The sequence below is a fragment of the Papio anubis genome, chromosome 20, assembly GCF_008728515.1.
Source record: "Papio anubis isolate 15944 chromosome 20, Panubis1.0, whole genome shotgun sequence".
Lineage (NCBI taxonomy): Eukaryota > Metazoa > Chordata > Mammalia > Primates > Cercopithecidae > Papio > Papio anubis.
Window position 1 is genome coordinate 14608047 of NC_044995.1, and position 25226 is coordinate 14633272.

Below are 25226 nucleotides of genomic sequence, written 5' to 3' on the forward strand. Positions count from 1 at the left end.
GCGATTATTGTCTTGTCGGGAGTCAAACGTATCGATCCAGCGAGAAATATGAGCGGAGCAATGGGGCCCGTGTGTCAGTTACCAGCCCCGCTGGCCCTGGGGAGCCCCCTACGTCTCCTTTAATTACCGCTCAGCCCTGAGCCCAGCCTGGCCTCCCCTGTGCTGCCTCCCTCCTAGCTCCCTGCACCTCAAGTGGCCCCCACTGCTTCCCAGCTCCCATGCCCTACCTGCCTCGCTCAGCATGGCTTGAGGACTCTTCTGTGGCAACGAGGCCACCATCTCCCCCTGCCTGAGTCTCCCTGTTCCAGCTGCCAGGTTATACCCACCCAGTGTGTTCCAAACTCCGTCCCTCTATCCTCTCTCAGGCAGGCCCATCCTCCTTCAGGATGCCCTCACCAGGCCCAGCTCTGGTCTGAGGCACTGAGAATGGAGCCAGCATAGGAGGCGAGAGGTATGGGGTTGTTTCATCTTTCAGGGAGCGTATACAGCCTTCCCCAGCTCCAGGACTGAACTGCAGACCTGGCCGTACTGGAAGTGGGTGGTCCTTCTCTGCCGGCTCTAGGGGGCTGGAATGGGGTCACGTCCAAAACCGTGCTCCTGACATGGATGATGTTGAATCTGTCCAGGGTGGAGCATAGGGGTGGCTGGTGAGGTTTTGCCCGCCCCCCGCCCCGCACAATGTCCTATAGCCCCATTTCTAAGCCCCCCAAAACAAATCCTAACTGAAAACAAAGCTTACTGCGTAAATGTCGCTTTGAGACAAGGCTCCAGTACCCACCGCCATTAGGCTGCTGTCGGGAAGACCCTCATGTATAGAAATCCTGTGGCCAGTTTCTGTGTGGTCTGTGGATCTCCTCTGTGAAATGGCCTTTACAATACGGGATGTTGTGGAGTGTAGCTGCCTGGAAACAGTCCCCTCTCGTGTGCATATATGAGAACTGCCAGTCCTTCCTGTTGTGCCCACCTGCCTGCCTGGGCGTGTCTGGGTGCACAGGGCACGTGTGCAGTCAAGGGAGGGCACTCCTGTAGTGTGCAGTCAAGGGAGGGCACTCCTGTAGTTCTGCCTGTAGTATGCCCTTTCCAAGTGTGCCTGTGTGTGAGTGGGTGCGAGTGGCCAGGATGCATGCCTGGGCATATATGTGTAGAAGTGCCCTTGTGCCCATGGGTCCATGTGAGGGAGTAGAGCGGGTATCAGTATATGGGAGTGACCATCGTCAGCAGGGAGGGCTGGTGTTAGGGCCTGTGCACATAGATGTGTTCATGCACGTCTGTGTGTGTACGTGTGTGTGTGTGAAGTGCTGTGGTCCATCTGTAGAAATATTTGTGTGTGGGTGGGTGAGTCTAGGCGTCTGTGCATGCACCTGTGGTTTAGGGGCTCCCCCAGCCACGGGGCGCAGCATGTCTTGCGGAGCCCAGGCGGGCAGGTGGGGTGTCTGGAGACGCCAGGCAGCCCCACAGCCTCAGACCTCAGGACCAAGAGGAGGATGAGGGCAGCGGACTCGGGCGCGCCTTTGTCTGAGCTGCGGTGCGCTGGGAGTCCTGCGCCTTTGTGTGACCCTCGCAGGTGTGCGCGCGGGGGTGTTAGGGGGGTGTTGGGGAGGGGAGTGGAGGGAGGGGTTCTCTCCTCCGCAGCCGGCCCCGCCCTCCGGGCCATTGGCTGGGCGCGGCCGCCCTCTGGCGGGCTCGGAGGGAAGCGCTGACCTGGGAGCACCGCAGCGCGAAGAGCCAGCTGGCAGCCCGGGGACCTGGTGCTCCCCTCCACCGGAGCCGCCTCGGGCGCCCGCATTTGGCCGGCGATTTATTGTAGCTCCAGGCCAAGTCCCCTATCCACCGTTCCCACTACCACTGCCCACGGGCACCACTTCCTCCCAATGGTGACACCCAACAGCTCACCTGCAGATAGGCGCAGGGCTTGCTTGATCTTCCCTGCCGTGGCGTGCTTTTAAGCTTCAACGCTTCTTGGCTCTGGGCCCTTGGGAAAGCTACTGCTCACCTCTCTGATCCTCAGTCTTTTCATCTGTAAAATGGAGCAAATAACAGTGACCACCTCATTGGAGACAGCACCTGTCAAAAGTGAGGCACAGGGTCAGGCATCAGCAAAGCCCTGTCTCCAGTGAGCTGCTGGCTAGTGTTCTAATGTTGTTACTATTGTGGACCCACCTTCTCTCCCAGACCCATTCCCTGTCCCAGATTTGTTTGCCTCCATGGGGGCGATAGAAGCCGGGGGCAACAGTTTCAGGCACCTCCCGGATCGCAGCTGTAGGAGTCGGCTCTTCTAGCCTGCTTATCCTCTGCCCCACTAGCCCCCACCCCCCAACACACACACATGATTTGGGGTGGGCCAGGCTGCCGGGGCGGGTCTGTGGGCCAGGGTATTTTCCCTTCCGAAGGGGGCGGACCGGCCCTGTGGTTTCCTCCCTGAGTGACTTCCGGCAGGGAGGGCTCGGCCCCCAGAGAGGGTGGGGAGATGACACAGTTGTTCCCCCAGCCCTGGCGGGGCGGGCAGCATGGTTCACTCCAGCATGGGGGCTCCAGGTAAGGGGGCTGGTGCCTGCGCCACTGCTCAGAGGACAGGCAGCACATTTAGGTTTGCTCTGCGGGCCCTCCCTGCCCCTCCTCCTCAGCTGTCTCCATTGTCCTTCTCTGTACTCTAGCAACTCCCTCTCTCCCATGCCGGGTCTCCTCCAACCCCCACAGCTCCTCTTTGCCCTCTCATTCCACATCAGGCACTGGAACTTCCAACCTCTTCTCTTCTCTGTTGCCCTGTTCAGAAGGGTCTGGGGACAGGAGGGAGGGAGCTGGGTGTTGGTAGCGGGCCCTCATGTGGAGAACCAGTGGGGTGGGTGACATGGGCGATCCTTGGATAAGGTCTGCAAAGGGATTGGAATGCCAAGTTGCTGGACTTGGGGGATGTCATTCCCTTTTGAGTGTGTGTGTGCACATCTGGTACGGGTGTGTGTGTGCATGTGTGTGTGCAGTAGTTCTGAGTGCTCTGAGTGGGACTGCTCTGTGCTTGTGAGTGTGGGGGGCTGTTGTGTGTGGCATTGTGGGGTGATGATCGCCTGGCTCACTTCTTCACCTCATTCACCTCAGACGTCACCTCCTCAGGGCAGCCTTCCCTGACCTCCCCATCTAAATTGGCACTGATCCTGTCACTCTCAGTTCCCTCACCCTGCTTTATCTTTTCTTCACAGCACTTATCACTGTTGGGAATTTCATTATGTGTTTGTTTGTGTGCTTATTAAATGCCTTCTCCACCAAATGTCAGTTGACTGAGTGAATATTGCGCGCCAGGCACGGTACAAGGTGGTGATGGCTGTTACTCAGCAGTGTTGATGGGAGTCTTAAATGAGATAATACATGTAGCATGCTTAGCACAGTGCCTGGAACATGGCAAGCACTCAGCCCTACATGCCTGTTTTATTTGTGGCTGTGTAGGCATGACCATGGGCGTGAGTCTTGGTTTGGTGGTATGTGCTGTCCTATATGTGCCATTGTGTGCGGGCATCCCCGTGTCCTCCACCAACATGTATCTATTGAGCAGTTCTGTCTTGGGTGTTGGAAATACAGTGGAAAGGGTAGCTCAGGTCTGTTCGCCTGGAGCTCCCAGTTTATTGGAGAAGACACACCTGTCACCAATGACAACACAGACAGGTCAGGGCTGGGATGGGGGAGGTCTAGACAGAGGGGTCAGGGCTGGGGTGGGGGAGGCTCAGGCAGAAGGGTCAGGGCTGGGGTGGGGGGCAGAGGCAGAGGGGTCAGGGGTGGGATGGGGGGACAAAGAGGGGTTGGGGCTGGGTTGAGGGAGGCCCAGGCAGAGGGGTCGGTGCTGGGGTGGGGGAGGCCCAGGTAGAGGGGTCAGGATTGGGTTGGGGGAGGCTCAGGCAGAGGGATCAGGGCTGGGATGGGGGGATGTCAGTAGAGGGGTTGGGGCTGGTATGGGGGAGGCCCACACAGAGGGGTCAGGGCCAGGATAGGGGAACATAGGTAGAGGGATTGGGCCAGGACAGGGAGGTATTAGGGGATTGTAGGAGCCCTGAAAACATGTGATTTAGTTGGTGGAGTATCAAGGAGAGCTTCCTGGAGGAAGAGGGTGTCTGAGCAGGGATATGAAGGATGAGTGGGTATGAGCAAGCAAAGGCGGTGAGGAGGGGGGTGGGATGAAAAGAAGACTATTTGCAGGGTGACATGTGTTTATTTGTTGAGGTGACTGTGTATGCAACTGTGTGTATGTATGTGTGTCCATACCGTGTAGACACAGAGATCCTGGGTGTCTGCTCCCACTGACTCATTCCTCTCTGGGGTTAAATGGGGACCTCAGAGGTGCTGAGCAGTAGGCTAAACTCTTTACTTGAGATTTCTCACAGAACAGCCCTGCCTGGGAAGACTGGGATGGATTTTCCCTGCCTGGACATGAATTAATACACTGTGTGACTGTGGGCAGATCATTCACCCTGCCTGTTCTCAGACTCCACACCTATGAACTGGGTTCAGAGGTCAGCCCTGGCCATCTTCCAGGATGAGGTGACTCTGGGTGTATGTGTGTGTACTTGTATGTGTGCGTGTGTGTGACTCTGTGTGAACATGTGCATGTCTGGGTGTGTACCTCTGGCCGGACTGGTGTGACTTGGTGTGAGAACGTGTGTAAGTACATGTGTGTAAGTACATGTGTGCGTACACATGTCTGAGTCTATGAGTGACTGGGTATAGTATGTAGGGGGGGTGTCTGTGTGTCTATCTGTATTCGACTCTGGGTGTGTGAGTTTTGTGTACTTCTTGTGTGTGTCTGGCTGGCTGTGTGTCACTCAGTGTGACAGTGTGTGTAAGTGCATGTGTGTACACACATCTGGGCGTGTGTTTTGCATATATGCCCATGGCATCATGTATGGGCATGTGTCGTATCTGCAAACCTGTTCACATTCCTGTCTGGAATCTGTGCACATCAGTTTCTTGTAGTGTGTTGGCCAGGGCCTTGCCTGGCTGTGGCCATGGGGTGTGTACTGTTGGCAGCTCTTGCCTGCTGTCAGTGCAGCTGTGGGGCCACCTCTCTTGTTGTGTCTGCTGCCCGTATCTCCATCCCTCCCTCCTGACAGCTCAGAAATGTTCACTCCCTTGAGGCCACCCAGGGACAGCTGTGGGGTGGGGAGGGGTGAGGTGCTGCTTCTGGGGAGGACGAGGACTCGGCCAGCTGGGCCCACAGAGGTTCCCGGCAGCACCAACCTGCCCACAGGGGCTCCCAGGCCGTACCCTTAATTGAAGCAGGCTGCGGAGGCAGGGGACCCAGGGGACAAGACAAGTGGGGCCAGGAGGGGTGAGGGGCAGTCCTTGGGTCCTCTATATTTAGCCCCATTTTCGGTAAGTGCTAACGAGAAGCTGGTCTAAGTCTGCTAAAACTGGCGGGGGGAAATGCAGAGGAGAAGTGAAAGTCCGGGGAGGGAGGAGTGGGAGGGCGGAGAGGACCCAGAGTCCTAGGCCTGGGGCAGTCGGGCAAGCGAGTGTGAGCTCAGGGCTAGGCAGCCCTAGTTGTGGAGGGTGGGGGGTTCTGACCTGAGGAAGGTGGGATTCAAGGGGCAACATGGCTCCAAGGGACCTAGTAGGGCTATGCATTGCTTTTTCTCTTCCAGTTCCCTTAAAATATTACACATTACCTATGATGAGGGGTGGAAATGGCCATACATAACCAACCAATTTTTTATGTGTGAATGAGGCTTTGAGAGGAGCTTCTGAAGGTGCCAGGGGATGGAGCACATTAGAATCACCTGGAGGGGGCTTATGCCTGTAATCCCAGCAGTTTGGGAGGCCGAGGTGGGCGGATCACTTGAGGTCAGGAGTTTGAGACCAGCCTGCCCAACATGGCGAAACGCTGTCTCTACTAAAAATATAAAAATTAGCCAGGCATGGTGGTGCATGCCTGTAATTGCAGCTACTCAGGAGGCTGAGGCAAGAGAATCGCTTGAACCCAGGAGGCAGAGATTGCAGTGAGCCGAGATCATACCATTGCACTCCAGCCTGGGCAACAGTGAGACACCATCTAAAAAAAGAATCACCTGGAGGGACTTTTAAATATCTGGATGCCCAAGTCACACCCTGTACCACTGAAATCAGAGAGTCTAGGGTGGGAACAGGCATCAATATTTCTGTAGAGTTGAGTGACAGGCAATGGGCTTCTCTGCCTGGGCTGAGGCTAAAGCTGAGCCATTTGACGGACCCTCCAAGTCCATGGTTGCTGGTGCCCTGGAGTCCCTGTTAAGGCATCATTTGGCTTTTAGTCCACAGTGGAAATGGAGCTCCCTGTTCATTTCTGGTGGAAATAATCTGACCCTTCTCTCAGATTGAGCTCTGATAGGGGAGGTGGAAAGAGAAAGGACAAAGGGTAGCAGTTGGCCATTTTGTTGTGGCCCAACCAAGTGTAGGGCAGGGGGTATGCAGGGATATGTAGGAGTGGTTGGAAGAATTTGGGGAGAATAAGGGTAACAGAATGGTGAAAAATTTTCCCTCAAACCATTCTTGTCTTTCCAGCCACTGTCCCTGCAGAGGAAATCGTACCTTAAAGATTTAAGTTAAGATTTCTTAGGGATGTTGGGTGACAGTAGCAATAGGGGTTTGTTTTAGACAGGATTGGGCCCTGGTCAGTTAGGGGATTCTTTAATGCATTCATTCATTCCAAAGACATACTCCTAGGCCTGTGCAGCAATGACTCCAGCCTGGGCTCCTGTGGAGCCGACAGTTGGGGTGGAAGTCTCTGCCCGGGATGATCAGGATGTGATGGACAACAGTACAGGGGCAGTGAAGCCCAGAGGAGACAGACACTGACCATCTGGGGAATCAGGGAGTACTTCACAGAGGAGGTGACATGTGAGCTGGACCTTCAAGAGGAGCAAGAGTTTGCCAGTAGAGAAGGAAAGGGTCAACCAAGTGGGAGAGGAGCAGAGGCAAAGGCCTGGGGGAGGGAGATCAGGACCTTGGGGCCACTGATCCACATGTCTTCTGCTGGGCAGTGTTTAAGAAGCTGAGATCAGACCTGCCCTTGAAAAATTCCCGGTCTGATAGGGGAGACATACTGGGGCCCGGCTAGCTACAGTCAGCGTCTAAGACAGTGACAAGGGGAGGTGCTAGGGTAGGGGGAGCTGGAGAGAGACCTGGCTGGGAGCTGAAGGCATCGAGGTGGTTGTTTCATAGAAAACAGAGCTTATGGCCGGGCGCAGTGGCTCACGCCTGTAATCCCAGCACTTTGGGAGGCTGAGGCGGGCGGATCATGAGGTCAGGAGATTGAGAACATCCTGGCTAACACAGTGAAACCCCTTCTCTACTAAATATACAAAAATTAGCTGGTCGTGGTGGCACACACCTGTAATCCCAGCTACTTGGGAGGCTGAGGCAGGGAACTGCTTGAACCCGGGAGACCTCCGGAGCTTGCAGTGAGCCAAGATCGCACCACTGCACTTCAGCCTGGGCAGCACAGTGAGACTCTATCTCAAAAAAAAAAAAGAAAAAAGAAAAAAAAGAAAGAAAAGAAAACAGAGCTTATGCTGGGTTCTGAAGGATGAGTTGGGGGTCACCATGTAGACAGATTGGGGAACACTGTTCCAGGCAGAGGGAACAGCCCATGCCAAGGCCTCAGGAAATGTTTTAAATGGCAGAGTACGGCTTGGTGCCTCACACCTGTAATCCCAGCACTTTGGGAGGACATGGCAGGAAGATCATTTGAGCCCAGGAGTCTGAGACCAGCCTGGACAACATAGAGACCCATCTCTACAAAAAAAAAAAAAAAATTTTTTTAATTAACTGGATGTGGTGGTGCACACCTGTGGTCCCAGCTACTCAGGAGGCTGGGGCAGGAGGATAGCTTGACCCCAGTAGGTCGAGGCTGCAGTGAGCCGTAATTGTGCCACTGCGTTCCAGCCTGGCTGACAGAGCAAGACTCTTGTCTTAAAAAATAAATACAATAAAATAAATAGCAGGGAGACAGTAGGACAGGGATGGGGAGTAGTAGGAGACAGAGACTGCTGCAGAGAGGGACATTCAGCAAACAGTTACAACCCGTTCTGGGCTTGTGATGCTGGGGACCCAGTGATGAGTCAGACCAGGCCTGTTGCCTTGGTCTTGTGGGGAAGGAACCTGGACACAGACGGTCACAGCTGGGGGCTCAGGGATGGGACAGCAGGAGCAGGGGCTGTGAGAGGCTGTCTTAGTTTGCTAGGGCTTCCACAGCAAAGTACCACAGACTAGGTGACTGAAATAAGAGAAATTCATTCTCACAATTATGGAGGCTGTAAGTTAGAGAAGAGGAGAGGATGTCAGCAGGGTTGGCCTCTTCCAAGGCCTCTCTTCTTGGCTTGTGGTCAGCTGGTCTTCTCCTGGGTCTTCATGTGGTCTTCCCTCTGTTCCCATCTGTGACCTAATTCCCTCTTCTTCTTCTTCTTCTTTTTTCTATTCTTTTTTTTTTTTTTGAGACGGAGTCTTGCTTTGCCACTCAGGCTGTAGTGCAGTGGTGTGATCTCGGCTAACTGCCACCTGCCACCTCCGCCTCCTGGGCTCAAGCGATTCTCCTACCTCAGCCTCCTGAGTAGCTGGGATTACAGGTGCACACTACACCCGGCTAATTTTTGTATTTTTAGTAGAGATAGGATTTCACCATGTTGGTCAGGCTGGTCTCGAACTCCTGAACTGGTGATCTGCCCACCTCGGCCTCCCAAAGTGCTGGGATTACAGGCATGAGCCACTGCTCCCGGCCCCCTCTTCTTACAAGGATGCCAGTCAGATTTCAGTAAGTCCACCCTAATGACCTTATTTTACCTTAATTATGTCTTTAAAGACCCTATCTCCAAATACAATTACATTCTGAGGTACCAGGAATTAGGACTTCAGTGTATGAATTTTGGGAGATGCAACTCAGCCCATAGCAGAGGCTGAGGATGAGTGTGGACTTGCTGGGCTGGCAGTGGGGTCTGAGCCTGGCCTGATCTGTGGGTGGGAGAGGGATGCCCAGCTAGCTGGGAGTGTGGAACCTGCACAGTCTGCTGTCTGTCAAGCAGAACCCCCAAGCAGGGGGAGATGCTCAACGTGGTTGAAGAGCACGGTGCATGAGCTGCAAGAGAAAAGCAGTACAGGGTGGTGGGCCAACCCCTGGAGGCCAGGCCCATCAGCCTGGTTGTTTCTCCAGGAGATAGGGAGGAGCCAGGAAAGGATTGCCCTGAGGCAATGTGGAGCTCTGCCTGAGGGAAGGCGGCCAGAGGAGGCTGGGGCTGCAGTTTTAGGAAAGCTAGCAGGGGTGGGATTTAGGACCAGGTTAGAGTTAGTGGTTGTCTGAAGTAGGGCTAAGGTCTGGGTGAATTAGAGCTAGGATCAGGCAGGATTCCCTCCTTTACTGCTCCAGAGTCAGGATACATTTGCCGCCCAGCTCCCTTCTTGTCCTTATATCTTGTATCAGTAGCCATTTAATGCCCTGTCCCCAGGGCCAGGAAACAGGACCTGAGCTCTGGTAGCATCCTGGGCACCCACTCCCCACCCCCCCCCTCAGCAGTCTGCATCTTTTTTTTTTTTTTTTGAGACAGTCTCGCTCTGTTATCCAAGCTGGAGTGCAGTGGTGCAATCACGGCTCCCTGTAGCCTCAACATCCTGGGCTCAAGCAATCTTCCCATCTTAGCCTACTGAGTAGCTGGGACTGCAGGTGCTCACCACCATCATGCCCGGCTAACTTTTTTATTTTTTGGAGAGACGGGGATTTCACTATGTTGCCCAGGCTGGTCTCAGACTCCTGGCCTCAAGTTATCTACCTGCCTTGGTGCAGTGTGCATTTAATGGGACTGTGTGCTGGCTTTTTTGCTTTTTAGCTTTTAAATGTTTTCTTGCTGTTAAAACGTAATGTATATAGAGTAAAGTGTTCAAATTTTAAGTGTACAGCTTGATGAATTTTTGCATATGTAAGGACCCTGTAACCACCAAACAAGATCCTTTCTCACCTGCTGCAGGCTCATGCCCTTTCCCAGTCAGTACCCCCAAGGTGCTCACTCATCTGACCGTGATCATCTGCTATCAGCTTGCCTGTTTTTGAATTTCCTGTAATTGGAATCATAAATTACGTCTGCCTTTGTGTTTGGCATCTTTCATTCAGCCTCATGTCTCCAAGCTTCGGCCATGTGTATGAAGCAGGAGTTTGTTCTTTTTCATTACTGTGGCGTATTTCATTGTATGGACATACCACATTTTGTTTATCCATTCACCTGTTGATGGCCCCTTGGGCTGTTTCCAGTTTGGGGCTGTTATGAAAAGACTGCAGAAGCATTTCTGCCTATGTCCTTTGATGGGCAGGACACGTGTTTCTTTTGGGCAGATGTCCAGGAGTGGACGTGCTGCATCTTAGGGAGAGGGCATCTTTTCAACTTTTCTGAATGGAGCTTGTATCGATTTACACTCCTACCAGCAATGCACGACCTGTCTTTTTAATTAGGAATTTAAAACTCAAGCAGCATTTCACATTGAATAATCCTCAATTGCAAGATTTCTAGACTTTTTTTTTTTTTTTTTTTTTTTGCAGTTGCTGAGTTCTTCCTATTTCCTATCCCTCACTTTAGCTCCATTATTATTATTTTTTTTTTTTGAGACAGGGTCTCACTCTGTCACCTACGCTGGAGTGCAGTGGTGCAGTCACAGCTCACTGTAGCCTTCACCTCCTGGGTTCAAGCAATTCTCCTGCCTCAGCCTCCCCAGTAGCTGGGACTACAGGTGCATGCCACCATGCCCAGCTAATTTTTGTATTTTTAGTAGAGATGGGGTTTCTCCATGTTGCCTAGGCTGATCTTGAACGTCTGGGCTCAAGAGGTCTGGCCACCTCAGTCTCCCAAAGTGCTGGGATTGCAGGCGTGAACCACTGTGCCTGGCCTAGCTGTCTTCTTTAAGTATCTTGGTGCAGAGCACACTAGAGCTGGACAGCTCCTTTAGTAGGGGTGGGGTCATGGTTTAGGTAGGGATTTTGGAGTCAGTTGTGGGAAGAGTTTGGATCAGGGACAGGGTCTCAGTACAGTTGGGAGTCAAGGTCAGATGAAGGACTTGAACCATCTGGGCACAACTTGGGATTCAAGGTGAGTAAGTGGACTAAGGATGGGTCAGGCTGAAGCCCAGATTTGTCCTGGGGTCGAGGACCAGGAAGGGTTGCATTCAGTTTCAGGATGAGCTTGGGCGAGGGGACTGTTGGAGATGAGATGGCTGGAAGTCAGGACTGGGGCCATTAGACTACAGTGGATCTGATTACAAGTAGGAGCCCTGGAGTCATGAAGACCAGGGGTCCAGTCAGGGCATGTCTACTGTCTTGCCGTGCTTTTGGGGAGGTGACATCCTTTCTTGGAGCCTCAGTTTCCTCCTCTGTAAAACATGGTAATATTAGCACTAACCACTAATGTGAGCTGTGAGTCATATCTAGCTCTGTGCTTGGCACTGGTGAGCACTCGCCTTTCTGTGAAAAGTATCGGAGCATTTTGAGGACAGGCATTTGTCTCCGTGGGTTTATGTCTCCTGGTGCCCAGCTTGTTGCCTGCCACCCTCCCTTGGCTGCCTCCTTTCATTTCCTGGGCCTAGGGAGCTATAGAATGGGGTTGTATTACAGGGGTGGACTTGAGGCTTGAGGGTTCAAGCCTGAAGTCCCAGATCAGGTTTTGATTGGAGGACAAGCTCAGGGGTAGAGCTGAATGGGGCTGGGGTTACAGAGGATCAGGATGGATCTGCTAGGCGGGTGTGCTAAACATAAGAAGAAAGGCCAGGTGGGAGTGAGATGTGGACGGGGAAAGTGGTGGGGTGGGGAGAGGGCCAGAGGGTGGCTGAATCACACACACTCAGAGATCTGACAACTGCCTCCTTTGGGGACGCTGCAGCCCCATCTCTGAGGCCCCACTCAGAGTGGAAAACATGTCTCACCCGAAACCTGGTAGGGCAGGACGGGAGCCTGGGCGGCCCGCCGCAGGAGGAGGCCCAAGGCTGCTCTCCCTCCTTTGGGACGTCACCAGCCTCCTCCTGGGCAGCTGATACCTTCTCACGACCACCTTCCACCTCCTGCCCTGGCCTATGCTGCACTGTGGATAACACCCCTCTGTCACTTTCTGGAGGAGTGAAAGGATAAGGCCAGATCCCCCAAGGCCTGAGGGCTGTGTCTCATCTTGCCAGAGGAGGGCAGAGGCCCAGAGCGGAGGACATGTCTCTTGGGAAGAGACACTTCCAAGGTGGCTGGGGGTAAGGGGGGAATTTGGCGGAAAGGCTCGGGCAGTGTGGTGGAACGGCGGCCCGAGAGCCCTCCTGGCTTCCCCTCCTTCACCCCACTTCCATTCCTCCTCTGTCCCCAGAAATAAGAATGTCTAAGCCCCTGGAGGCCGAGAAGCAAGGTCTGGACTCCCCATCAGAGCACACAGGTGGGTGGGCAGGGAGCAGGGGGGCAGGGGTCACCGTGGGCAGGGGAAGTGGGGCAGATGGGAAGAGGGCTGGGAGGGGATAGGTGTGGTGGGGGTGGCTGATGACAGCACATCCTTTCCCTCTCTTTGCAGACACTGAAAGAAATGGACCAGACACTAATCATCAGGTTAGGAGGTAGTGGATAAGCGGGAGGGGATGGGGAGGAATGGGGAGAGGGGTCAGAGGGGGCTGTGTGCCACCTGTGGTAGGAGGACTGGGAGCTGGGGTGGTCAGAAGCTGCTTCACTGCACTATTCCCATCCCCTTGCCCCTACTTTCTCTTTGCAGAACCCCCAGAATAAGACCTCCCCATTCTCTGTGTCCCCAACTGGCCCCAGCACAAAGGTAAGCACCTGTCGGAACAGCCAGGGAAGCGGGCAGCGCTTGGAAGTGGGTCCTCAGGAGGCCTGCCTCAGTCCCAGGGCTGAGAGAGCACTGAGCCTTGGTACCTTGGTAACGAGGTTCCTCCCGCCCCTTCTCACTCTTGGGCTCCCACCCCAGGCCTGTGACTCACGCAGGCTCCTTCCCCTTCCCTAGGGGGTGGGGGTGGCCAGGGAAATCCCCCCCAGAGCCCCAGGGCGATGAACAACAGGAAGCCAAAGGCCCGCCCCCATCCCAACTTCCCTGACCCAACAGGGGCCTGCACCATCCCCTGTCCCCCAATATACACATTTAGTGGCCAGCTGAGGTGGGGGTGGGGAGCTGGCACCAGTTGAGGATAGCTGTAGGGATGCAGGAAGAGAGAATGACAGGGAGGCCGGAAGCAGCCAGGCAGTGCAAATTCCACATCCAGATGGGGCCCTGTGCCTGGCATTCTGGGCTTCTTGGGGTTTGCTTGGGCCCCGGTCTCCACCCTCCATCCTGGTCCAGGGGTAGCAGGCAGGTCCAGAGGCTTGAAGATAGCACTGGATGTGGGGGCAGAGAAAGTGTGAGCAAGACTCCAGACCCTGACCAGCAGTGGCTGAGGGATGGGGTGGGAGGCTGGGAACTGCTCCCCACCCTGCTACAGCTTTGCTCTGTGACCATGGGAAAGTCACTTCCCCTCTCTGGGCCTCTCAGTTTCCTCTTCGGTATCATTGGTCAGGGGGGAGGGGGCAGTCGGATGGGATGGCCTCTGTGGTTGCCTCCATGTCTGGTGTACCCCCCTGCCACCGTGAGAGGGGAGGACAAAAGTGCTTTGTGAATGGGTGTCCTGCTTCTGTGCTGAGCACTTTGAACGGGATCCAGTGGAGACGGGCTCTCGATCTTGACCTCCTTGACCCTCTGATGGCAGGTTTGGCTCTTGCCTTAGCCCTCAGAGCACAGCGTCTATCCATTGCCCCCACCCTGTCCTCAGTTGAATCAGATATTTCCACTCTGTTCTCAGACTGGCAGCAGGCTTTCTTCTTTTGGGGATGCCAGTGGGACCAAGGGAAAGAAGGTTTCTCCCTCCCCTTCCTGGCCTCGGGCTCTGTCCACAACTCGCCCTGTTTCTCTGGCCTTTGCCGCTCAGCTTCTCTCCATCTCTTCTGTCTCAGTCTTTCCCTAACTGAAGTGATTCATGTGCTCCTGTCACGGTCTCAGGCATAAGACCGCTGTGTGCAACTATTTACATATAATTTTGTTAATTGGCTCAATTTTTTAAAAAAACACCTTATTATGGAAAATGTGAAGTGGATACAGAAATAGGGAGAAGGGTATAATGAAAATAAACCCCCTAGATAGCCATCAATCAGCTTCAACAATTACTAGCTCATGAACTGGCTTGCTTTTCGACAGCTTTTTAAATAAATGTTTTTTAAATGGAAATTTCACAAATGGAAAACCAGAATCACTTGCCACGGAAATAAATACGATGATTATTAAAATTTACCCAGAGTCTCTTGTGTGCCGAAGGGTCTAAACCTCAGAGGCCTGTTCTCTGCTTATTAAAAGAGGAGATTAGGGCTGGGTACGGTGGCTCATGCCTGTATTCCCAACACTTTGGGAGACAAAGCAGGCGGACTGAGGTCAGGAGCTTGAGACCAGCCTGGCCAACATGATGAAACTTCAACTCTACTAAAAATACAAAAATTAGCTGGGCATGGTGGTGAGTGCCCGTAATCCCAGCTACTTGGGAGGCTGAGGCATTTTGGAGAATTGCTTGTGCCCAGGAGGTAGAGGTTGCAGTGAGCCGAGATCTCACCACTGCACTCCAGCCTGGGCAACAGAGGGAGACTCCAGCTCAAAAAAAAAAAAAAAAAAAAAAAAAAAACAAAAAAAAAAACACGGTGATTAGGCCAGGTGCAGTGGCTCAAGCCTGTAGCCCTAACGCTTTGGGAGGCCAAGGTGGGTAGACTGCTTGAGCTCAGGAGTTCTCAAGACCAGCCTGGTCAACATAGTGAGACCCTGTCTCTACAGAAAATACAAAAATTAGCTGGGTGTGCACACCTGTAGTCCCAGCTACTTAAGACTGAGGCAGGAGGATCGCTTGAGTCTGGGAAGTCGAGGCTGCAGTGAGCCATGATGGTGCCAGTGCACTCCAGCTTGGGTGATACAGCAAGACCCTGTCTCAAAAAAAATTAAATTAAAATAAAAGTGGAGATTAGCTAGTATTGGAGAGATGGTAAAGACATTCAAGCACTAGTCAGAGACTAGTAAGATAACCAGAAACAATGAAAAAGCACTGAAGGGCCGGGCGCGGTGGCTCAAGCCTGTATTCCCAGCACTTTGGGAGGCCGAGACGGGCGGATCACGAGGTCAGGAGATCGAGACCATCCTGGCGAACACGGTGAAACCCCGTCTCTACTAAAAAATACAAAAAACTAGCCGGGCTTAGGCAAGGGCTCTGTGGTCCCAGCCACGGGAGGCTGGAGGCAGGAGAATGGCGTGAACCCGGGAGGCGGAGCTTGCAGTGAGGAGATCGCTACCACTGCACTCCAGCCCGGGCGACAGAGCGCAGACTCACCCCAAAAAAAAAAAAAAAAAAAAAAAAAGAAAAAAAGCACTGAAAAGGGAATAGTGTACTTACCATGGCATTCAACATTATTTTTAAAAGTTTTTTTTTGAGACGGGAGCGCCCCGCGACTGTCACTCAGGTTGAAGTGCAATGGCATGATCTCGGCTCACTGCAACCTCCGCCTCCTGGGTTCAAGCGATTTTTGAGTCGGAGTCTCGCTCTGTTGCCCAGGCTGGAATGCAGTGGCGCAATCTCGGCTCACTGCACCTCCACTTCCCGGGTTCAAGTGATTCTCTTGCCTCAGCCTCCCGAGTTACTGGGATTACAGGTGTGTGCCACCATGCCTGGCTAATTTTTGTATTTTCAGCAGAGACAGGGTTTCACCATGTTGGCCAGGCTGGTCTTGAACTCCTGACCTCAAGTGATGCTCCCGCCTCAGCCTCCTAAAGTGCTGGGATTAAGGGGTGAGCCACCATGCTCAGCCTGTTTTTTAAAAAACTTTGTTTTAAAATATGATACACATTAAAAACACACATAGATCTTCAATGTATGACTCTGCGAACTTTCAGAAACTTAGCACACCCATGTCACTAGCACCAGATCAAGAAGCAGAGCACGACCAACCTTCCAGAGGCCCTTAATACCCTTGCCAGGGATAGCCACTACCCTGACTTCTCATACTCAGTGTCATTTCATGCTGCATCTCTACAGCACTTTCTTTTTCTTTTTTTTTTTTAACCTCTCTCTCTCTCTCTTTTTTTTTTTTTTAAGAGACAGTGTCTTGCTCTGTTGCCCAGGCTAGTCTCAAACTCCTGGCCTCAAGCAATCCTCCTGCCTCGGCTTTCCAAAATGCTGGGATTACACCACACTTGGCCTCTGTAGCTCTTAAACTTTCTAATGCTTATATTCCATAATTTGGGACATGCCATTCACTGTCTATTATTTGGCCTTTCCTTGGCCTCTGTGTCCCCATTTCAAATATCACCCCCCTGCCAACACGCTGTGTCATTTTGCCCAAGTTGCTTTCCCTCTCTGGGCTTCCTTTTACAAAATGGTGTTGGGCTATCAGGCTGAAGGATGATCCCACTGTCCACTTTAGGCCTGAGGGTATGTAATCCATCAGGCCATGCCTTCTCCCACCACTGTGTGTGCTTCAGCCAATAGGCCTTTCAGCCAACAGCTGCTGTTGTCTGGCTTTTTACCTAGGAGCGGAAGAGGCCAGGGTGGCTCCATGCTGGTGGTCTGTTCTGTGTGTATGGTGCAGATGTGTCCATATCATATTCAGAGAGACATGGAGAGGCTTTGCGGACCTCAGGGGCGGAGGCTGAAGCCTGGCATTTCCTGGGCGACATCTGGCTTGTCCACAGTGCAGGACAAACGCTGTGCTTTGCTTATTCTGCCAGTATTTTTGTTCTAGATTTTGAAAAGAGTAGCCAGCAGGAGCTGAGTAGGAGCCAGATAAGACTTCCACTCAGGCAGGCACTCTCTCTAGCCCACCTCCATCCACCCCTACTCCTGTCATTCATTTGTGCTCATTTCTGTGAGCTTCTGAGTTTGTAGCCCAGGTTCCAAGGTGGTGGTTTTTCTTATACCTGAAAACCTTTTCTTCCAACAAAGTCTTACTTCATTGGACAAATAAGAGATGCACCTGGCTAGGTGCAGTGGCTTATGCCTGTTATCCCAACATTTTGGGAGGCCAAGGCAGGAGGATCGCTTGAGCCTAGGAGTTCAAGACCAGCCTGGGCAACATAATGATACCCTGTCTCTACAGAAAAATTTAAAAATTAGCCAGGTATGGTGGCGGGCACCTGTAGTCTCAGCTACTCGGGAGGCTGAGGTGGGAGGATTGCTTGAACCTGGGAGGTAGAAGCTGCAGTGAGCTGTGATCATGCCACTGCACTCCAGCTTGGGCAACAGACCAAGATCTTGTCTCAAAAAAAAAAAAAAAGGAAAAGAAAAGCAAGAGAGATGCACCTCTGTGTGATACAGATGAAGGGTGTAGGACCCAGAACCCGCTTATTTGACCTCCCAGGTGCCCAGTGGGACTATTTTCCTTTTTTTCTATTTTTTTTTTTTAGAGATGGGGTTTCACCATGTTGGCCAGGCTGGTTTTGAACTCCTGACCTTAAGTGATCTACCCACCTCGACCTCCCAAAGTGCTAAGGTTACAGGTGTGAGCCACCATGCCCGGCCACTATTTTCCATTTTACAGACAGGGAAACTGACTCTCAGGAGTGGAAAAGCACTCTGCAAAGGGGACTTCTCCTGTAGGGAGTTTGGGTGCAGGTGTTGTGTTAGCCCTATCTGATTGATGAGGAAACTGAGGCCAGAGGAGTGGTTTGAAGCTCCCAGCGGTCAGTGCAGGACCACAGGCCACACCCTCATATCCACACCCCAGTCTGCTCCTCCTGTGCCAGCCTGATTGCCATTGCCACACATGTGCCCTCTCTTTGGTTCACAGGTGGGCATTCTCTCTGGCCTCCACTTAACATTCTGGGGTCCCGGACCCTGCCTCTCTCCCCCCCAGATCAAGGCTGAAGACCCCAGTGGCGATTCAGCCCCAGCAGCACCCCTGCCCCCTCAGCCGACCCAGCCTCATCTGCCCCAGGCCCAACTCATGTTGACGGGCAGCCAGCTAGCTGGGGTAAGTACTCAGGGAAGGATGGGGACGAGGGGACAAACCAGCCACCCCTCATCTGTTACAGGGCTAGTGGATGAACTGTTCCACCAAGGCCATGGCCACTCTCTCACGCCTGCCTCTTGCCCTCTTCTGTCCTCCAGGAGGTCTTGTCCCCTTACTTGCTTGGCTTAGGCACTAACCCCTCTCTGCCTTCTCTGCTCCTCTTCAACCCCCTGCTCCGACTCCTGCTGTCCCCGACACCCCACAGCTCACGGCACTGATGCCAGCTCAGCAGCAGCTCCTCCTGCAGCAAGCCCAGGCCCAGCTCCTGGCCGCCGCCGTGCAGCAGTCCAGTGCCGCCGCTGCTGCTAACGCTGCTGCCGCCGCCGCCGCCTCCGCCTCCTCTACTTCCTCCTCCTCCTCCTCCTCTGCCTCCTCCTCGACCTCGCAGCCCCCAGCTTCCTCTGGGGGGGGTGACCTGCCACCACCACAGCCTGCCAGCCAGCCCCCTGGGACCCCACAGCTCACCTTGTCCCAACCCATCCAGCTCACAGCACAGGTAAGGGCAGCCACTGGGGACCAGGCTCCCTGCAGCGAAGGACATGCAGAAACAGTGAGTGTGCGGGAAGGGGCTGACTGGTCCACATGGACTGTTCTGACCACCAGCCACATGCCAGGCAGTTCCTAGCAACCCTAGGAAGCTTTGGGAGATGTTGCTATCCCATCTTACAGTAGGGTAAAGTGAGGCTCACAGAAAGGAATATCCCACATCATAATCCTTCCTCTGGTGGTGTGTTGGGGGCAGTGCTTGCTATGCATCTCGTTGGGAGTTCACAGCCTCCTGGGAGGTTGAGATTGTTGTCCTCAACTTACAGGTAAGGAAACCAGGAGTCACTCCCGTGAATGGTACCATGTGGATACAAAACAAAAGGCTGAGAATAAGAATGAGTGCCCTACCCTCATCGTGTCCCCTGGCTCATCCAACAAGATGCTCTTTCAAAAAAAGGGGCCTGTGATCTATGAGTTAGGAGGTTCTGCATCACCTGCCCGACTCTGGAGCTTTTGCTAGTCCATAGTTAATCATGAATTAGTGGCTGTCTCAGTTTCCTAGGGCTGCCATAATGTGATACCACCAACTGGGTGGCTTAAGACAACAGAAACATTGTCTCCAACCACAAGTCCAAACTCAAAGTGTTGGCAGGGCCATGCTCTCTCTGAAGGCTTCCAGGGAGAATCCATCCTTGACTCTTCTGGCTTCCGATGATGCTGTCAATCCTTGGTGTTCTGTAGCTTAGTAGATGGCTGACTCTGATCTCTGCCTCCTCTGTTGTCACATGGCCATCTTCTCTCTGTGCACCTGTCTCTGTATTCAAATTTTTCTTTCTTGTAGGGACACTAGTCATTAGTTTAGGGCCCACTCCGATGACCTCATTTTAACTTGGTTACATCTGCAACCCTATTTCCAAATAAAGTCACATTTACAGGCACCAAGAGTGAAGACTTCCACATATCTTTTTGGGGACACAATTTAACCCCTAACAGTGGCCAATAGAGTTCCCATAAGGACAGCCAGGGGAGCAGAGTGGGAGCTGAGTAGGCTTCCTCTTCCGAAGGGCAGCTGTCTCCAGCCCACTCCTGTCCACCCCTTCCCACGTCACCCATTCATGTTGTCTGTCTGGTTTCCACAAGCCTTAGAGTTGTGGCCACGTTTCAGGGCAGTGAAGGTCCTAGGAAGCCCTACAGCAAAGCCACCTGTTAAACTTCCCTTAGCCTAGCATTTCCCTCAGTGAGTGCTCCACCAAAGGCTTTTCTCTTACTCCATCCAGCTGCTTCCACAGAACCCTAGATATAGATGCTGTCCATGCAGGGAGCTGTCCAGCCCTGATGAGGCTGTTCCCTTGATACGGTTCACCCCAATAATGGCCTGTTCCATTCTTGACCAATGCTTCCATTTGGGACTTTCCTTAAAGCTGAGCTGATACCTGCCTCCTTAGAACTTCCTTCCACTGGGCCTGGTTCTTTGGAGACACTGTAAACTGGGCCCACGGCTCCGTGATGGCTCTTGTAGATGTAGCCTTTTTTTTTTTTTTTAATGAGATGAGGTCTTGCTTTGTTGCCCAGGCTGGAGTGCAGTGGTGTGATTATGGCTCACTGCAGCCTCATCCTCTTTGGGCTCAAGTAATCCTCCCACCTCAGCCTCCTGAGTATTTGGTACTACAAGTGTATGCCACCACGCCCAACTGATTTTTTTATATATACATATTTTTTTGTAGAGACAGGGTTTTGCCATGTTGCCCAGGCTGGTCTTAAACTCCTGAGCTCAAGCGATCCGCCCGCCTTGACTTCTCAAAGTGCTGGGATTACAGGCATGAGCCACGGTGCCCGGCCCAAACATAGCCTTTCAATACCTGACTCTCCAAGTAATAGTAACTTAGTCTGTTGGGTGCCACCTTTGTTCCAAGCACCATGCCAGTGATGGCCTCTTTGCACCCATGAATACTCCCCACAGCTGAAGCTCCAAGGGGCAAAGTGACCTGCCCCAGATTATAATGTGAGCAGGAGTGGCAGAGCCGGCCTGGAAGTCCAGGGCTCTAACCACATGATCCGCGGCTGCTGCTTTTAGCTGTCCTTCACGGAACATGGTTTCTAGCCCCTCCCACCCCGGCCACCAGAGACTCCAGCAGCAGGTGTTCCATTTGCCTCGTAGCATAGACACCCCTTTACTGAGCAACGCCAAGGGCTTGGGGCTCTTCACTGGGGCTAGGCTCTTTCACATCTCAGTGGCCCTGATCTTGTTCTCTCTTTTCTGTGGAAGTCTGCTCCCTTCCTTTACCTGGACAGTTCCTCTTCATCTAAGCCCCAGCCTAGGAGTCCACACCTCTGGGAAGTCATGATGACTTCCCTCCCTCCAGCTGTGCCTGAATCTGTCCGAGGAAATATCAGTTGAAGGAACAAAGACTAGAGGATAGAAGGCGGAACAGGGCAGCCTAGCACAGACCCAGCCAGGCCACCACCTCTGTAAGCAGCAGACGTTCTTGCCTATGCATTCCTAGAGCCACCTCCCCCAGCTCCCCAGGGACCCAGCAGCAGCACGCTGAGCCTCTACCACCTGCCGTCCAGCCCAGGCCCTGATTGTCAAGGTCTCCTTAAACCCCTCCTCCTTTCCTCTCACTCCTCCTTCCCCAGCTCCCCTCAGCTGGGATCTTTCCCTTTCTGTCCTCAACAAGTGCGAAGCTGGGCCAAGTTTGTTTTCTGGGAATTCCTTCTCACAAACTGAGTTGCCCTTTGACATCATTTCTACAACGGCACCTCCTATGGGCACCATGCCGGGCCTAGGCTTCAGAGGGACCAGCTTTTCCTGACTTACCTACCCACTGCTCCAGCCTTCCCTGGCTCCTAGGCTTGGATGGCTCTCCCGGGCTGCATCTCATGCCCTCCACCCCCAGTCCACTTCTCATGCCTGCTAAGCTCTGATCCTGCAGTCATTCCACAAACATTTCCTGGCCTCCTGTGTGTCAGGCCATGGCAGGAAGCTGAAGACTTAGGAGTGAGTCACAGCCATCCTTGCCCCTGAGGGGCTCCCTGTCCTGCAGTAGAGCAAGCACATCAGTGAGCCACTAAGAAATGTTCCACTTGAAAGATACTAAGAAGCCCAGGAAAGAGAGTAAAAAACACTCATAAATGCTGTCCCTTTGAAATGATATAAAGTACCAAGGAAAAGTCCCCCTTCCATCCCTCTGATGTCAGCTTCCAGAGTAATGCTGATTAAACAGTTTGGCAGGATCCTTCCCTGCAATCTCCTAGCTTGTACAGATGAAGGGGCAATTATAATACAGTTTTATAATTTGTCTGTCCATTGCTCAGTGTGACGTCTTCTACCGAGGGGGCTGTGTGGATATTTACCGAATCAGTGAGGGATGTTTTGCAGCAGATTTTCAGTCAAGGGTAGGAAAGATACCTCTCCAGGGAAGTATTTCAGAATGTCTGGGGTAAGGGCAGGCATTGATTGAAAACTTATGTTAACAGTTAAAACATCATTTTTTTATTGGAGAGTAGGGGGAAAAAAATCCTATTTTCCTAATCGGACAATGGCAAATAAAGCTTGACAAAATCTTTTAGGCTGCTAGGACCTAGCGAGTGAAAGTTTCCCAAAGAAACCAACTAAGTGTGATGGGAATGTGGGAAAAGAAATGGGATGTGTGTCTGAGGGAATCAGGACCCACATCTGTCCAGGCTTTCAGGACGAGGTGGGATCTGAACTCAGGGGAATGGGAAAGAGTTTGCTGGGAAGGGGCTTCCAGGCCATGGGAATGGCAAGTGCAAAGTGAGAAAGCAGGGCAGGCTGCAGCGGCACAAATAGGGATGGATGAACTGGGAGGGAGGAGCCAAAGCCCAAGTCCAGGTGGCTGAAGAAGACTCAGGAATATTTGGCTCAGGTCACTGAAAAGGCCTGGCCTGGAATATCAGGCCCAGCTCCAGGGGTCTGTCTCCCTGTTTCATTATAGGGCAGGCATAATCAGTGTCAGCATTTCCAGATTTGTAGCTATCCTGCTCAGGGAGATAAAACACATCCCCTGGGTTGGGTGGGGTGGCTCAGGCCTGTAATCCCAGCACTCTGGGAGGCCAAGGTGGGCGGATCACTTGAGGTCAGGAGTTCAAGACCAGTCTGGCCAACATGGTAAAACCCTGTCTCTACTAAAAGTGCAAAAATTAGCCAGCCATGGTGGCATGCACCTGTAATCCTAGCTACTTGGGTGGCTGAGGCAAGAGAATTGCTTGAACCCAGGAGGTGGAGGCTGCAGTGGGCCAAGATCGTGCCACTATGCTCCAGCCTGGGCAACAGAGTGAGCCTCTGTCTCAATAAAACAAACAAACAAAAACATGTCCCCTGGCTAGGTTTGAGTCCTTGCCCTCGACCCCAGAGAAGGCAAGTTCAGCTCTATCTGGACGTCGTGACTTGAAGATGGGAAAGTGTAACCCCCGAAAGAGATGGGTTCTGTTGCTTGAGTAAGTTGAAGAAAGGGCAGTGGATACCAGGCCAGCCAAAACTGCCCGCCTGGAGGTGTGTGGTCAGTTCATCCACAGGGCTTTGGAGTACAGGAGCCTGGCCCAGGCATGCCAGTTGCTCCCACTGGTTCTGGGGTTGGGATCTGCTGTTGCCTGTCTGTCCTGGAATTTTAGCATAAGGTAGCATGTGATACAACATGCAGTCCATATGTAGGTATTTTTTTTTCTCCCTGTTGAATCATTCTCCATTTGTGGTGTTCTGCCCTGATCTCCACAACTTCCTGGGTTCCATGTCACAGGGCCAACCTCTGAGGGTCCAGAGAAGAACCCACACTGGAGAATGGCCACCTCCTCGACCCCTACTCCCATCTTTAGAGCTTGCCCTAGTGGAGTGACTGTACTAATCATAGAATGGACTGCAGGGGATAGGAGTAGAAATGAGAGCCCAGTAGGAAGTCCTTGAAGGCATACAGATGGGACATGAGGGTGGCTTGAGCCAGGAGGGTGAGGATGGGTGTCCTGGTTGCTATTTTGTATTGATTGGATAGGTCAAGGATGACTCCTAGGATTTTGGCTTCAGCAGCTGGGTGGTGATGACGTGGTTTCCTGAGTTGGGGAAGACGGGAGGAGTGGGATGTTTTGGAAGGCTGGGGTAGGGAGCCAGCAGTTTCATTTTGGACATGTTAGTGTTTGGAGAGTCTATTAAACATCCACATGGGGACACTAACTAAGCAGATGCATATTTGAGGCTGAAGCTCAGCAGAGTATCGGGGCAGGAGCTGAAAGTCGTTAGTTGTCTGGAAGAGAATGAACTTGGCCAGGCACAGTGGCTTATGCCTATAATGCCAACACTTTAGGAGGCCAAAGCAGGAGGATGGCGTGAGGCGAGTTCGAGACCAGCCTGGGCAACATAGTGAGACCCCATCTCTAAAAAAAAATAAATAAATAACCAGGTGTGGTGATGCATGCCCATAGCCCCCAGGCTACTTGAGAGGGTGAGGCAGGAGGATCGCTTGAGCATGGGAGGTCAAGATGGCAGTGAGCTATGATTGCAACATGACACTCCAGCCTGGGAGACAGAATAAGACTCTGTCTCCAAAAAAGAAAGAAAAGGAAGGACAGATGGACAGATGGAAGGAAGGAAGATTCAGCCAGATTGGGTTCCCACTCTCAAGAGCTCACAGTCAAGTGTGGTGACATGAGGTGGGCAATGGTAGCAAATGCTCATTTTGAGGGATATGTTGTAATTTCCAAAATGCTTTCTAGATATTATTACTCAGGCCTCAGAACAACCCATTGAAACATTAGACATTATTATCCCCATTTTACAGATAAGAAAACTGAGGCCCTGATAAATGACTCAGTCATAATGACTGCCATTTATGAAGGACCAATTAAGTGAACAGGAATCAGGCTAAACATTCTACACATATTGTCTCAGTTAATTCCTTTAACAGCTCCATGAAGTAAGATTTATTGTGGTGTCACCTGAGGAAACTGAGGCTTAAAGAGGGTAAGGAACTGCCTGAGGTGTGTGAGGGGCAGTCAGGATTCTGGGCTCCAAGGCCCAGGTCTCTGCATAACACCTTGCATTGTGATCCTATACAGTTAAGGAGGCTGAGACCTAGAAAGTGGCTTCCCCCAGGCACACAGCAAGAAGCAGGTGACAGGGCCAATGCTCAAACCCCTGAGTTTCCAAGCTGGAAGGGACCCTTGCACCCCACTAGTCTAACCTTCCCCTAGGTTAGGCGTTTCCTTGTCACTGTTGTTGCCAGGTGAGGATTTTCACCCAGGTGGCTTCCATGGCAGGCACCCCTCCCTTCCCAGGCAGTGCGTCCCACCATCCGACAGACTGAGATTACTCAGAGTGTCAGAAAGCCTGACCTCATTTTAATTTTAAGTTTTATCTATGCAGTTATTTATTTTTTTAGAGACGAGGTCTTGCTCTATTGCCATCATAACTCACTGCAACCTCGACCTCCTGGCTGAAGCAATCCTCCCACCTCAGCCTCCCGAGTAGCTGAGACTACAGGCATGCACCATCATATCTGGATAAGTTAAAAATTTTTTTTTGTTTGTTTGTGGAGATGGGGTTTCACTATGTTGCCCAGCTGGTCTTGAACTTGGGGCCTCAAGTGATCCTCCCACCTCAGCCTCCCAAAGTACAGACATTATAAGCGTGAGTCACTGCACCTGGCTGAGTTTTAGTTTATTTTTTAATTAGCAAATAATCATTGTATATATT

General features: G+C 52.4%; 1 protein-coding gene and 1 long non-coding RNA gene across 21 annotated transcripts in view; one reads left to right on the forward strand and one right to left on the reverse strand.

The window, feature by feature from the left end:
* POU2F2 (POU class 2 homeobox 2) overlaps window positions 1-25226 on the forward strand; it is a 111340-nt gene that overhangs the window by 63488 nt on the left and 22626 nt on the right. For 6 of the 20 annotated variants that reach the window (XR_002518827.2, XM_009194589.3, XM_009194591.3 and 3 more), the window contains exons 1-5: window positions 2423-2535; window positions 12333-12398; window positions 12531-12565; window positions 12726-12782; window positions 17816-17998. Coding sequence is in view for 19 of the 20 variants with exons in the window: in XM_009194589.3 (XP_009192853.1) it covers window positions 2508-2535; window positions 12333-12398; window positions 12531-12565; window positions 12726-12782; window positions 17816-17998 (369 nt within the window). In the remaining variant the exon portion in view is untranslated. The other 14 variants (XM_003915610.4, XM_003915609.4, XM_021930372.2 and 11 more) reach the window with 9 other exon arrangements.
* On the reverse strand, window positions 454-2364 carry LOC101017710. The gene is made up of 3 exons (XR_640991.4): window positions 2161-2364; window positions 1894-2017; window positions 454-618 (listed from the first exon to the last, which is right to left on the reverse strand). It is a non-coding gene; the product is annotated as an uncharacterized LOC101017710 (long non-coding RNA).